The sequence below is a fragment of the Lycorma delicatula genome, chromosome 5 (assembly GCF_047948215.1).
Source record: "Lycorma delicatula isolate Av1 chromosome 5, ASM4794821v1, whole genome shotgun sequence".
NCBI lineage: Eukaryota > Metazoa > Arthropoda > Insecta > Hemiptera > Fulgoridae > Lycorma > Lycorma delicatula.
In genome coordinates this window covers 94,027,171-94,043,529 of record NC_134459.1, presented here as the reverse complement: position 1 = coordinate 94,043,529, position 16,359 = coordinate 94,027,171, and the positions used below count along the sequence as shown (strand labels likewise).

The 16,359-nt window shown below is 29.1% G+C and overlaps 1 protein-coding gene across 4 annotated transcripts in view; it reads right to left on the bottom strand.

Moving 5' to 3' along the window:
- Positions 1-16,359, bottom strand: part of ApepP (Aminopeptidase P) — a 66,456-nt gene that overhangs the window by 29,029 nt on the left and 21,068 nt on the right. For all 4 annotated transcript variants that reach the window (XM_075366659.1, XM_075366656.1, XM_075366660.1 and 1 more), the window contains exons 4-8: positions 10,812-11,048; positions 9,282-9,377; positions 8,167-8,363; positions 3,372-3,522; positions 2,433-2,562 (exon numbers count right to left, since the gene is read on the bottom strand). In XM_075366659.1, the coding sequence (XP_075222774.1) occupies positions 2,433-2,562; positions 3,372-3,522; positions 8,167-8,363; positions 9,282-9,377; positions 10,812-11,048 (811 nt within the window). The remainder of the gene's footprint in view (positions 1-2,432; positions 2,563-3,371; positions 3,523-8,166; positions 8,364-9,281; positions 9,378-10,811; positions 11,049-16,359) is intronic.

The following is a 16,359-nucleotide window of genomic DNA, read 5'->3' as shown; positions in this document are numbered from 1 at the left end:
CTTAGTTACATTATCAGAAACAGTACAAGTCCTGCACATTTGTGAATTTTCAGAGCACAGGACTTGACTAACACCTCGTCAGTCAATTGCTGCCTCCCGGTGCAGCAGCCATAATGATCAGGATCGACCTCACACGCAAAACAACTTATTAAATATATTAATTATTGTAGTTCTTTAAACACAAAGATATGAACCACGCGAAGCTTGGTTAATATATATTTTTTTTTTGTCTTCAGTCATTTGACTGGTTTGATGCAGTTCTCCAAGATTCCCTATCTAGTGCTAGTCGTTTCATTTCAGTATACCCTCTACATCCTACATCCCTAACAATTTGTTTTACAAATTCCAAACGTGGCCTGCCTACACAATTTTTTCCTTCTACCTGTCCTTCCAATATTAAAGCGACAATTCCAGGATGCCTTAGCATGTGGCCTATAAGTCTGTCTCTTCTTTTAACTATATTTTTCCAAATGCTTCTTTCTTCATCTATTTGCCGCAATACCTCTTCATTTGTCACTTTATCCACCCATCTGATTTTTAACATTCTCCTATAGCACCACATTTCAAAAGCTTCTAATCTTTTCTTCTCAGATACTCCGATTGTCCAAGTTTCACTTCCATATAAAGCGACACTCCAAACATATACTTTCAAAAATCTTTTCCTGACATTTAAATTAATTTTTGATGTAAACAAATTATATTTCTTACTGAAGGCTCGTTTCGCTTGTGCTGTTCGGCATTTTATATCGCTCCTGCTTTGTACATCTTTAGTAATTCTACTTCCCAAATAACAAAATTCTTCTACCTTCATAATCTTTTCTCCTCCTATTTTCACATTCAGTGGTCCATCTTTGTTATTTCTACTACATTTCATTACTTTTGTTTTGTTCTTGTTTATTTTCATGTGATAGTTCTTGCGTAGGACTTCATCTATGCCGTTGATTGTTTCTTCTAAATCCTTTTTACTCTCGGCTAGAATTACTATATCATCAGCAAATCGTAGCATCTTTATCTTTTCACTTTGTACTGTTACTCCGAATCTAAATTGTTCTTTAACATCATTAACTGCTAGTTCCATGTAAAGATTAAAAAGTAACGGAGATAGGGAACATCCTTGTCGGACTCCCTTTCTTATTACGGCTTCTTTCTTATGTTCTTCAATTATTACTGTTGCTTTAATTTATATAATTTTATAAAATAGCTAGCATACAATACAATGTTGTTTGATGTTTTTAAAACACATACTCTGTTATCAAGTAATATAGAATTATATTTAAGTAACCCATGCGAAACATGTGTAGTTTTATAACTTTTTAAAATTTGGGCAATATGCCATTGCAGTGCAATGGTATATTGCACTTTTTTTTAAGTCAAAAATGTCCTATGACACAATGTTTTTGAGATACTTGAAAAATTTAATCATAGGAACTCCTGCTGAACAACTCTTGTTCAGCACCACCCACACAGTGCATCAGCTGCATTGACCAGGATCGACCAGATATGTCTAAACCCCCCCTACACACACATTTTACAGTCATGCACCAAAACTCAAACCCTGTGCAGCAGCCACAACGATCAGGATTATCCTCAGGTATGTCTATATTTTATTTACACATAGAAATTAAAATATTTTTGTTTCATTTATATAAATTTTTCTATTTAATATATTTTTAAACTTATTTATGCTTAAGAAAACTTTATCTTTTAAGGAAAAATTTATTTAATATCAATTTTTTATTCATTTATTTTAAATTTATTTCTATTATTATTTATTTACATATATATTTGTGTCTAATTTATACACACAAAATAAAATTTTAGAAATATTTAATTTATTAATATTATATATTAAAATTGTGTGATTTAGATACCACTGAGAAGCCACTTTACCAATTTTTTTTTTATATGGTTGTAAGCAGAGTAACACATTTATTTTATCTGAACAAACAGAAATAAATATTAATGGAAAAATGTTGGTTTTTAATTAATGAATTTTTTTAGATTTATAAATTTTTATATATCTTAAATATTATCAGTGGTTCTAGATTAAGAAAAAACGGTATATTGATTATGTTAAGTTATAAAATGCTTATTAATTAAAAAAGGCACCATTTGATTTTCTTCTGATTATAAGTAAAGAGTTTCATTAAATTTATTCTTTTGAATGCTAAGAAAGCATTTTATTTATTGAAAATAAAATACAATTAAACATTAAAGCCTAAACTGCCAGTATCTACTTATTTAGCGAAGAATTTTATTCATGTAAACTACATTTTTTTTCCAATTTACAATTAATATGCTAGTTCAGGCTTTGTGTTAATGAAACTGCATCTTGATATATGCAGGTTACGTGAATTACAAGTAAATCATTGTAATTATCTTTATTTATTAATAATTACTTTAAAGATTTCATAATAAAAAGAAATTCATACCTTCTTAATGAGTCCAACTTCTTAGCACCAGAAACTTCAGTTACCAATTGACCTTTTGCAACTTCTTTCTCCAACCATGCAAAATAGCAGCATAGTGCTGCAGCATCTTTTATATGTGCGTTAATCATCCCTTTCAAAAGAATTAATTGTAATCATAAATAAACATATAAATACATTATATTTAATAATTGCTTAAAAAACTGAAATTCAGTATTACCTAAACAGAACCTTCAATTTTCTCCTTGAATCATCATTCATAAGAGGTATGAAAATCATTTAAAGATATCTTCTTTCCAAACTGGTGTTCTGTTCACTTAAACTAGGTATTTCATAAATTAATTATTACTATTATTATCGCTATTAATAATCAAATACATTGGATAATGAAATTAACTGTTTTACTAAACTTTAATAACAAAGTGGAGCAAACAGTAAATATTAAACTGTGGTACTGAACAAACAAACAACAGATTAATTTAATAACAAAGTAAATCTCTGATACAAGAATAAAATCTACCAGTCTGATGAAATAACAATGTCACAAAATTAATATTTTAATAACAAATTGAATCAATTTGATATACTCTTTGGTCAAGACCTAAGCATGTTTTTTTTAACTTCCAGGACCACCATTAGGTATCACTTCAGAAGATGAGATAAATGAAAATTTTTGTAGCATGTGAAAATGCCATGCTGACCAGGATTCGAACCCAGGACCTCTGGATAAAAGACCAAGATGCTATCACCCGCGCCATGGAGGCCAGCCAACAAACAAAGCATTACTTGGGAACAAGAACAACTACCACATGTAACTGAAAATGTTTTGTCATAAGTGAAAATTAATTAATTTCTAAACAATGTGAAAATAAGTAAACATATAATAGATTTTAGTCATATATTTTTCTTTAAGCAAGCTTTAAAGAAAAATGTTTAACTTACCCTGAATCTCAACATCATTTTTTATTGCTTTTAACAAAGCTACAGGTGAAACTTCAAGAAGTCTTAATTTTTTAGGAACTACAGAAATTGGAGCATAACTTGTTGATTGGCTAATCCAAACTTTACCATCATTTTCTTCTATTCTTGATACCTATCAAACAAGTTATCATTTATTACTGGTTTCTCAGCTGTTAAGTGTGAGCATTAAAGAAGCTGAAATATGTTATTAAGTTTATAAATACATTCTTATTACAGCACAGAATGCATTAATTTTAAGGAATATTTTAAACACTGCATTAATTTTTTTACCTAAAATAGTTGGCAATAATGTTGCTTAAGTATCCTGAAATTTATATAAGTAACAAAGTTTAGCCCTTCCTTAGTGTTTAAATAAAAAATTATTTCAGTGGAAGATATTTAATGTCAAAACAGATGTGAAACATTGATACATGACAAATTACTCACATCCTGTCTGGTGGTGCTATTTTTCAGTTATAACTTATGTGGAAAACTTGGCAATTTTACCTGAAAAATGTTGATAAACAAAATACATTTGTTGTTAGCTATTATAAAACTTTTATAAAATGTAACTTTTATAGTATAAATAAATCCACATCTATATGCCTACTTTGAGGAATCCAAGAAAAAAAATTATAATATAGATAATATTATGGTGGGTGTATACCCACACTTTTCTCTCTATCCTCTCAAAAAAAAAAAAAAAAAAAAAAATCACTTGCTCTCCGATTACTTACTACATTTGCAGTTCATTCACTCTGAAATATAATACTTAATTTAATAAACATCAGAATATTCAATAAGTTAGCTCCTGAGAAAAAACAAATATTTCTGTGTTTATATTCTGATGTTTTTAACTTTTTGTGAACAGCATGGAGCCTTGTTGACATCTATATTTAAAACTGTCAGGTTAACACTTGTTTTCTTCAAGTCTAGAAACTGAACACCCTAAAGAGAGTTAGATTAACCAAATTTTCTGATATTTCATTGAATATACATTTACATAAACTTTTCAACTTCTCTAAATGATGCATGACTATCAGCAAGAATGAAACTGCAATTCCAATATAAACAGATCATGATGTTGTACGATGGCAAGTAAAAAATAAAGTGAAATTTAAGAAAAATTATTTCTATTTACACTTATATAAATGAAATATGCTTTTTTTCAGCATAATCCCATTGTAAGTACTTATTCTATCTTTTAGTCAGAATAAAAATGATTCCCTTGCAGCTCTTCTTTAAAGCAAGCTAAGAAGAAGAAAATTCCTTGGAGTCAGGTCAGGGCTGTACAATGGATGGTCTAGCAGCTCAAAATCAAGATCTTGAAGTAAAAGCTTTGTTGACTGTTTAAGGTCAAGCGCATTATCCAGAAATAAAATCACATCTTTTAAAAGCTACTACTAAGCCTTTTGAGTTTGATTTTTGCCTTCAATGATTGCAGTGACTCACAGAATAGTTTTCATTATTCCCTGTTTTATCTTTAGGGATGAAGTTCTACATTTCAAAATATTATCAACATCAACTTCCTACAGAATTGGGTTTCACAGTTTTTGATACAATAGAAGGATTTTTCGAATAATCTGTCACTTATTCTCAGGTTGAAAGTGATGAATCTATCAACATCATACATTATTATACACCACAGAAATGAATTTTCTTTATCTTCATAATGTTTCAAAGCAATTTTGTGAAATTTTCAAATAATTCTCCAGATGGATGTCTTGTCAGTTAACATGAAACCAGTGAGTAGAGAATTTTCGAAAATTAACATTGAGGATGTCTAAAAATGCCAAGCCATAGCTTATATTCAATTCACTTACAATTTCATCAATTTTAATTTATCAATTTCTGTGAATCATTGGTTTAAACAATTTGATATTGTCATTATTCCTTGAACTATTTTTCAGTTGTTCATCACAGAGAGAAAACCTTGCTACTTAGTCATCATGGAGCAGTAGAACGACCAACAGCTTTCACTACAAAAATGTTTTACAAAGCCAATGATAATTTGGAAGGCGCACAGAAGGAGTTCAAAAGTTCCCATTTTTTTGTGTCACCTGTATAAGGGTATGATGATTTATATCCTAACAGTCAGATGACTGGGAGGCAAATAAAAATTTCCTTTTACATTTTGACTTTCCCTCATAGAAAAATGCAAATAAGAGAATGATGGTGCTAACGAAATTGATACTAAAAAAAACTAAAAATTTACATGTTCCTACCACTGCCAATATGCTTTTGTTGTCAAACATGTTTGTCTATATTTTAGCAGTAACTCAAGATGTTTGACTACACTGATTAAAGATTTGTTGAAAATAATACAAAAAGTTCTAATAGTAAGAAAATGAACTTTTATATACTTATTAAAAAAACAACATAAAATTAAATAAATAAATAAATCAAGTATTTACTAATTCAGAAAGAAAATAATCATGACTAAAAATTAAACAGAGAAATAAATCATTATACAAGGCATACTAAAGTAAGGTCCATTTTCAAACAGCCATAAAATTTATGCTCTGCACCAAGACTTTTTCCTTGTGTATGTCAGTTAACATTTTCGGCATTCATCAGGCATAGAATTTTTTATAAACCCATTTTTCAGTGAGAACTTCATAAATTAAAGAAGTAAAGGAAACATCAAAGATAAATGTGGAATATTGAAGGACTGCAACATTTCTTCCTTTATAATGAAAAAAGTAAAATTTTTATAAAGTTATCCTCCCTTGGAAAATTTTAACAAACTCTCAAAATCTTCCCTCCCAGTTTACAAAAATAATTTAAAGTGATCAATCACCTAATGCAAAGCTATCACTAAAATGTATGATTGTAGTGCTTTTCATTGTTACAGTGAAAGCATTACATTGTAATTTCAAGATTACCTTGTTCCTAAGGAGAGCTAAAGATAAACTAAATTACATACATAATTTTGTAACTCAAAAGACCTTAAAACATTTTTGAAATAAACGAATTGGAAGGTTGTTTACTGAACAGTAATAATACTTCTTACTGTTATATTAAAACAGAAAACAAATTAAGATTTATGAGAAAATTAATAAGCTTATATAACAAGTACTAAAATGTTTTATATAACTTGGAATACTATGGCTACCTGCTGACTTTTCTGAACTTCATAAAAAATAGATAAACAAAAAATTTTATTTTTCATGAAATTCTGATTTGACTTTTAAACAAATCAAAATTTTCACAAATTTTGAAATGTTTTTCACAAAAAACAAAAATCATTTAAATTTAATTTTGTGAAAATAAAATCCCTTATGTAAATAAATCACATTTTATGAGACTCCTTTCCTCAGTTTTTACACAACATTTAGTTAAGAATTAAATAAAGAAATGTTTGTTAAAAAATAAAATTAATTAAAGGCTTCATCAATTGTTTATTATAGCTATTAGTTATTTTCATTCCTGAATATGTTCCAATTTAAAAAAATAATCAATTTTTTCTATTATTTCTCAGAGTAAATAAACTACAAAATGTTTACTTTCTATTTATTTATTTATCTTTCCTGTTTAATAAACAGAAAGATTAAAGGAAGTGAGAATCTACTATTGCCAATTTGTTTTTTGTTACAAAAAGTACACTTATTAAAAAAACAATATTCCAATGGTCAAATATTACTTACTTTTAAACCATAAAATGAGGAATTCTGGTCTTTGAAATTGCTTATTTCTTTGACTGTTTAAAATAAAAATTTAAATGTACAAAGTTTGGTTTTACTTTTTGCAGCATTATACAAAAGGGTTTAAATTTCAATGGTAGAAACTGAATATATTATACCCACCTAACACACAGAATACAAAATTAAATTAAAGAAAAACATTATTAAATGCTAACTACTTTGGCATTTTACTCATTATCTTATCTTAAAATTAAAAATTTGTTATTATCTTAAAATAGTTTGATATTTTTTAACCCCCCAACAAAAAAAATATATAAATTTTTACCAGGAATCTTGCATAGAATGTTTTTGGATGCTTACCCCTTATTTAAGATTTTGTTTAACCCCTCCATCATGCTTATAATAAGATAATCCATCGTGCAATTAACAGAGAACCATCAATTTGCATTAAGATTTTTTTTTAACGAGGTTTGTAGTCAATCAGTGCCTTGACATGAAATTACTATTGTAAAAAATAAAAATTTACCTTAAAAATTAAACAGATGTAAAACGCCAATGTGAAATAAAATAAAATTTAAAATCTAACATAAAACAACAAAATTACCATATGTCAAAAGGCAAAAACATATTACAGTTTTATTCAAATATTTGAATCCAGATGCATAGCTTTAAGAAATTGTAAGATATTAGATAACATTGATATACCGTTGCCTAGAATATTTCGATAGGTCTTAGTTTAAACTTATGATGTAATGCCGCATAACAGATACAGTCCATAAGGATGGTGTATTGTTATTTAGCAGTCAATATAATACTGATATGCCATAATAATTCTAATATTTTGTAATAATCATTTATTGAGGTACAAACATGAAATAGAATAATGACAATGCTAAAATATACTGTACCACATCTTGGGATTTTTATTACTAACTGTAATTTAGCAAATATAGATCAAACTATATAAGAATAAGTCAAAGCATGAAAGCATGATAAAAAAACAGAGAGACATTATTCAACATAACTACTAACTAAATTTCCTTAATGTATCCATTTTTCCACATTATATTATGTACAAAACAACAAAATAAAACTAAACTAAAAACAAGAAATATAGTGGCAATTAGTCATACCTGTTCACTAATGAAAGGCTGAATTTTATCATATGGATGTACAGTAATGCTTAAATTTTCTTCATTAAAATGATTTCTAACAGCTGGACTTAATTTACTTTCATCAATAAAAAAATGCAACTTTTTTGGTGTCACAGCAACATATGAAAAAAATACAGGGTTATACTGTATATCAGAACCTCGTAAATTCAACAACCCTGAAAACATAATTAATTTCAGCAAAGGAAAACAGACATAACTAAATAACATTTTAAAATATAAGCAAAATGTACTGTGTAAAACGAATGCAATGCAGTATTGTAAAGGCACATAAACAACACTTAAAAATAAACATAATTAATTTTTGTATTCAGAACTAAAGAGGGTTCATATGATAATTAATCTCCTCCCTTCACTTGTTTTCACTAATGAATTAAAGACAGATATTATAATATTAAAACTGTTAATATATTAAAACATATATTAGATTTATAAAAAAATAACCCCATCCTTGTTGGAGAAAAATAAAAGAAACTGGTTCAGCTGCCAGACCATCCATAAAGAAAGCAGTAACGGAATAGCCAATTGCTTGGTGAAACAAAGGAGGGTGGCAACTTTATCAATAATCAAATGAAAGGACTCCAACCAGATGATTACATAAAGGACTCCTCAAAAGAGTGAAGGGCTACATGTAATCTAGAACTTCTGTTACAACTGTGTCTACCTACCTAACAAAAGCACTAACACAGTATCACAGTTCTGATTTTCTAAAAATTTAGTTCATACAAAACAAATTTTAGAATTACGGAAGGCAACAGAAAAACCTAACATACCAGATAGTAACTGTCAAAAATGAAAATGTTTTTTAAAATAATAAAATATTTTATTAAATTTTTCTGACTTAATGAACACCTCTTCACTCCAAAAATAAAAATAAATATTCATGCCAACAGTGCGTAACTGATTAACGCACGGTATTCATGGCATCAAACATGTTCATAGCTTGTCCATGGTATGCTTGCTCATCACTATAGCAGTTACATATTAAAAAAAAAGAAAAAAGAGAATAATCAGAAATATAGTCAAACAAACACATGTTACAATTGTTCTTATACATTTCATTGCTAAATACTCACATGCTACTTCATCCAAAGCACAAACAATAAATAACTCAGCTCCTTTCTTAGCCATCATACTTCTAACTTCTTCAACTTTATCTTTGCCAGATTTACCTTAAAAAAAAATGTGTTCCTAAGAATATATATTTTTAAATAGTATATGTATATCACTTTATCAAATATTAACACTGTATCAAATAAATTATGTTAATAAATATTTAAATCCTCCACATACAGTTCAAATAAAAGGTAAAAACACTCACCTACCTGTAGCACCTTTAGAGTTTTAACTCTGTCAGACAAATTTAATAAATTACACATAATGATAAATTACAAAATATAGTTAAAAATAATGACTTAAATTAATCTTTTAGATTCATATTATTCCTTTGAACTGTTAAATTATATTTTTAATTTTATAATACAAACCACTTAATACAGAATATTGAGATAAGAAATGTAAGAATGACAGTAATGCAACAAACACTATACCATACGCATGATTTATTTTAATATTTTTAATTTTTAATATGCAGTTTAATTAAATAATAATTCAATCATGACCAGGGATGCGGGATCGCATGAAAGAACTTTCATGATAAAATTAAGGTAATATATGTGTTATCTCAATATTCTGTACTAAGTGGTTTGTATTAATATAATGTGTGTGTATGTATATATATATATATATATGTGTGTGTGTGTGCATACTTGACACTTCCTCTGAGAATATCCAGACTTTCCTTTATTCGGGTGATTATTTTAATGAATACATAATCTCTTGTCTAGGAGAGGGCAGTAAATGGAGAGAGATAGTTAGGCCTACAAGGTTTCTAATTAATTCAGATTTATAAAAGGGAAGGATGAATGACTTCATGATAAATAATCAAAATCTTTTTAAAGAAAAGTGAGAATTTTGGATGGACTCATGTGGTTGTACTCTGGTCAATCACAGATGTTATAGTACAAAACTTGTTTTCTACACTTCAATTATTTTCAGTTACTTATGGAAAAACATTTGAAAATAAGTGCTCTAAAATTTCATTTCATTCTTCTTTATTGATTAAATAAAAAGATAAGATTGTTGAATCATTTTACTAAAAACATCAGAAATGGAAATAACAAAATTTTTTAAGACTTATTAAATTATTGAAACCCATGTGTAAAGTGAGGAAGATGCTGACATATTTTTAAAAAAATATGAATGCATCTATTAAAAAAAACATTCTTCATTATAAAAAAGTTATATTTAGTAATTTTCTTCTTTATCTTCAACTGTACAGTGGGCTACAATTTTTTTATGGTATTGCATATTAATTAGCATAGAAAAAAATATATTTAAAAAAAATTTTAATACAACTTTTGTTGACTTTTTATTGAAGACATAATGATAGACACTGCTTCATCATTAATCTTCTGTATTACAGCAAAAAAATTAGAATAAATTTAATATACTAAGATAATTAATTATGTTTACAATAAAATTTGGAATAGATATTAATTTTCTTTTTACAGATTCAGAAATTTTGTTAATAATAAACTATATACCTGTATATTTCATTGAAAGTGGATGCACAACTGAACTGGGAGGTGATGGCTGATCATCCCATATTAGATCCACCAAATTTATATTAACCGGTACAAGGTTAATACCAGCAGCTTGTAAGTCATTTGATAATGTTGACCAAGTTAAATATGATACTAAATGTGGATCTGCACCAACATAAGATCCATTTGGTAGATTTTTACTAAGCCATGCACTCAGAGTAGGTGTAGTTAAAATACCTGAAAGAAAAAATGATTGTAAATGTAATTATTATAAATAATTTTAAGTTGTAATAAATCTTAATAAAAAATTATATGTAATCAGCAAATGATAATTTTTCCCTAAAAGTAGAAAAAAGACAGATGTTACAAAACATAATCATACACCTCAATAAGCTATAATTGAGAGAATCATAGAAACAAAATGAAATCTCCTCTTAACAAGAAGCTTTAAGACCTGCCAAGTTACAGCTGCCAGCAAATATTTTGCAAAGATAAAAATTTTGCCACCAGTAAAAATATTTTATTAAAAATAATAATAATAATGTATCATTCCATAACTAATAATGTAAATAAAAGTAAGGTACAGGCAACCTAATTAAGAAAGTCACTGATACAGAACCCCTTAGACCATTGATTCTCAAGTTTTTCACCCACCACCCACATTGAAATCAAAAGTTTTCTAGTGCCCCTAAAAATTTTTAAACTTACCATTCGTTTAAGATGCTGTTTTTAAGATTCGCTCTTAACAACAGTATGTTTTTGGGCCCCAACAATGAGACATTTTCAAAATCGTACAATTTGGCGGCCATTTTTTTAATGAAGAACACTTGGTAACAATCCAATTTTTTATTTATAAGTACTGCTAGTACCTACGAGTTAAAAGATTAAAAAAATACAGGCCTGTTACCTTAAGTCCTTCATTATTTATTTTGGGCCCAAAATTTGAAAAAACAATAATTTTTACACATAAGTTCAGTAAACATTACAAGATGAATTTTGAGTACAGTAAGATGAATTTCCAACTTTACTCTTTCAATAAAGCCCTTTTTGACCTTCTGTACCCTCTGTTGATGTAAAATAAAAATGCTACAGCACATGGAAAAAGTGACGAAAATGGTTTTTACCTGTTGGCAAGTTAAAATAATCTATTACTCATGAAAAACTTTTTTTTTTAAATATAAAAAAATATTTTTTGGCCACTAAAAGGTGGGTAGTTATCATATACCAAATACCATCAAAATCAAAAATAGTGATGTAATAAAATTTTTGAAAATTTGTTGAATTAAATTGGAATACCCCAGAAAGCTTCAAACTTGCATTAGAAAGGTGGATGTACAACAAAGAACATAAATTGGTTGTATTTTTTTATTTCATTCTACTGCTACATTATAAACTGGTACAAAAGATTAAAGGGAGACCAACCAACATATGATAAAAAATTATTGCATTCAAACTGTTTTAACTTTGCAACCAAGAGGCTTAGAGAGACAAATAAAATAATAAATTACAACTTGAATACTCTACTTTTTCACAGTATAGATTTCAAAAATCATCAAATTAATAAAAATAAATCGGTGAGAAGTTTTAAAAATTTTAAATTTTTTCTTTGTGTTTGATCGAGTGGATGGAGAAACAATTTTTTTCAGTAAACTGTATTAAAATCATTGAAAGCTTAAGACTTTAGCTTTAATTTTTTTTTTTTTATGTCTCTACGATTTTTCTGAACCAAAATATTCCACTTTAATGAGAAAAAGCCACTTTTGTGCATATCTGCTGATGTAAGCAACATATTGATACAAATAAATATGGAAATTAAAGAGTTTGATCTAGCTTTAATAACAAATTGTGAGGTCTTTAATGTAGCGTTGCAGTTTTTGGATTTTGTGCCGAGATATTTAAATCTTTAATGATCGAGACTAATATGATTTTTGGTTAAGGTTTGAGCGGGTGATACATGTTGCAGTCTCAATATTTAAAGATTTCAATACCATGGCACAAAATGAATAAAAGCCAAAAACTGCAACACTACATTAAAGACCTCACAATTTATCATTAAATCTAGATCAAAACCTTTTAATTTCCATATTTATTTGTATCAACACATTGCTTAGATTGGGAGATATGCAGCATTAAAGACAAAAGTAGCCTTTTCTCTTTAAAGTGGACTATTTAGGTTCAGAAAAATCACAGAGACATATAAGAAATTAAAGCTAAAGTCTTAAGCTTTTAAATGATTTTAATGCAGTTTACTGAAACAAATTTGTTCCCCCATGCATTCGATCAAACATGAAGAAACACTTTCAAATTTTTAAAACTTTATTTTCAACAATTTATTTTTTTTAATTTGATGATTTTTGAAATCTGAAGTACACTATCAAAAAGTCGAGTATTCAGGCTTTAATTTTTATTTATTTGTCTCTCTAAGCCTCATAGATGCAAAGTAGTTTGAATACAATCATTTTTTATCATAAAATATAGGTGTCTCTTTAATTTTTTTGTACTAGTGTAGTAGGTATTTAATTTTAGTTTGAGATATCAGGAAAACATAATTTTTACCTTTTTTTCATCAGCTATTGCCTTCCTAGACCGCCTGAATGCCCCCAATTTTCTGTGGTCCTTCTACCATCCCTCCTGAAGGCCTCCAGCACCCACAAGAGCATGTTATCACCCACTTTGAGAAAGAATGACTTAGAGCAGTGATCACACTTCTCAAACCACAGAGTCTCCCAAAACAAGACAAAGGATGACTGTTTCGCCCTTTAATGAGACAGGTGTTGGAACAACCTGTAACGTAGGCATCTCTTCTGTTCTTGTCTCTGAGTGCCTATTCAAAGCATCAATCCATATCCGTCACTTTCATAGTATCCAACTCAGAGGCTGGAAGCTAGACAGGTGACAAAATTATAATGGACAGTAAGGCAGAACGCCAAGTGGAAAATAAAATAAAAAAAGGGGTTCGCCAAAAGGCAAATTCAAACACTAACTGTCTATTAAAAACAAATTGATTCTGCAATGGAATATAAATGGATGTTTGTCAAAGACTTTTGAACTCTAACATTTGGTACATGATGTGGACCCTACTTGTATTTGTCTGCAAGAAATACATTTTCCCTAAGATGGAGATTTTAAATTAAGAAACTACAATACTTATCAGAGATCAAATATAAGAGTTTTGTAATGCACAATCCTATTTGGAAATCAGATTGAATAGATTCCCAGGGAAGAGTTGGAAATGTTCCTTTTAAATTCTGACTTAGCTATATTAAATAATAGCCCACGAACATATTTTATTGTCAGGCAGATCGACTTCCTGTATAGATCTAACAATTATAAAACCTTGATTGCACTGAAATACTCTTTTTCCAAGTTTTACAAAATTTAAGTAATCGTGTTTTTTCGGCTGACAAGATTTTCTAAGGTATCTTTCTTGAGTAATTTTACAATTTAAACACATGTAAATTATAATATTTATTATTTTTTTTTCTTTTGTAAAACAAAAGAATGGCTAACAAACAGTCATTAATAACAAAAGGAAAATAATTTTTGTATTTATTTATAAATATGTAAACCTTGTGTGTATGTGTGAGTGTGCATGCACACACACACACACACACACACACACATGCACGCACCAAAAGATCTGTCCAGAAAGTAATGTCATACATTTTATTGTGAAGTGACTGTACGTTACAGCGCTCTATTAACTGCCAGGATTATTGATAGTGTAAGTCAACTACCGAGCGAGTGCTTGCTCAGTTATTTCCAAGCACCTGGAGTTGAAGGACAGGTAATTTCATAAACCTTTGTTTCATCTCTTGTACAAGTCACGATGCAGCACTCACTGGAACAAAGATACGCAATCAAGTTTTGTGTGAAACTCGGCAAGTCTGCAGCGGAAACTTTTCCATTAGTTCAACATGCCTTCAGGGATGAGTGTTTATCACAAAGGCAAGTTTACAGATGGCACAAGGCATTTTGGAAGACCATGAAGAGGTCAACGATGAAGGCCGTGCTGGACGCCCGTCAGCCTCATCAAACGATGAAAATGTGACCTGTGTGAAAGAACTTTTGCAAACAAATCATCGAATGAGTGTTTATTTAATGGCCAACATGTTAAATATTCCAAAATCTATCCACGAGATTGTAACCAAGTATTTGAGAAAAGTATGCGTGAAGCTTATCCCAAGACTCTTGACCGACAACCAAAAATCTCACCTAGTGGAAATTTGTCACAACGTTTGGGAAATGTATGAAAATGATCCTCACTTGTTGGACAATGTTATCACGTGTGATGAAACATGGATATTCATTCCAGTACGACCCCAAAACGAAGAGGCAAAATGGTGAGTGGCACATCTTGGCATCCCCTTGCCCCAAGAAGGCTCAAACGAGCAAATCAAAGATCAAGACCATGCTCATTGTGTTCTTTGACATCCAGGAAACAATATTTCGAAAAATTTTAATGTACAGGTATTATTATTATGTAAATAAATGGGTTTTTTTCATACTTGCAGACTTCGTGACATTACTTTCCAAACAACCTTGTATTTTATATATTTATTATATATTACACAAATAATATATGTTAACATGTATAATTTATTTGTATAACAATTTAATTTAATTTTTTCAATTCCTTCTCTGTAGAAATCTGCCGCCTTAGATTTTTGGTACCCATCTTGCACAAAACTTGTGACAACCAAGCATTCCTGATACAGTTTCATGCAGTAAAATTCGTGAAATTTGGGGGAAATGAAGCGAGAGTTCTATAATCATAATGCGACGATTTTCACAAATGTTATAGTCGATTTTCATCAGCAGTTCATCAGTCACAAGGCTAAGCCAACCAATGCAGTCCTCATCATGAACAATGGTGCAGCCATTTTTAAACTGAATGCACCACTGCCTCATTCCACCTTCAATCATTATTCCATCTCCATACACCTCACAAAGTTGCTGATAAATTTCAATTGGGTTGAAGTTTTTTGCCAGTAGTAAAAATCTAATCACTGAATGCACCTCAAAACTTACAGGATTTTCTACTGAAGCGCACATTTCAATAATTCACAACGAACAAAGTAGAAAAATCACAGTTCACATGCTATGACAGCTTGATGCGTACTGAGTGTAGAAACATTTTGACGCCAAGATGGCAGCTCACTCCCCACCCATCTTCATGCTAGGCACAAACCTAAGTTACTTTCTGGACTGCCCTCGTATGTACAAAAAAATTTTACATACATATATATATATATTTTATTTAATAAATTAAAAATCTAAAATGGTCTGTAATATATTACTTAAATATATATTTTTATTAATATGTAAAGCATAGTTAAATAGTCATAACTGACTAAGTATTTTAACCTTAACAGGGACTTTATTTTACCTTATTTAGTTTGCTTAGAAGTTTAAAATTTGTTTCTCATATAATTATGCAACCATACCTTAAAAGTTATTTCATTTATATCTATCTAGTCATGTTAACAGTTTGATAATGTCTCTTACATTATTTTCAATATTAGAATTTGTACTGCTTTTTGTAATT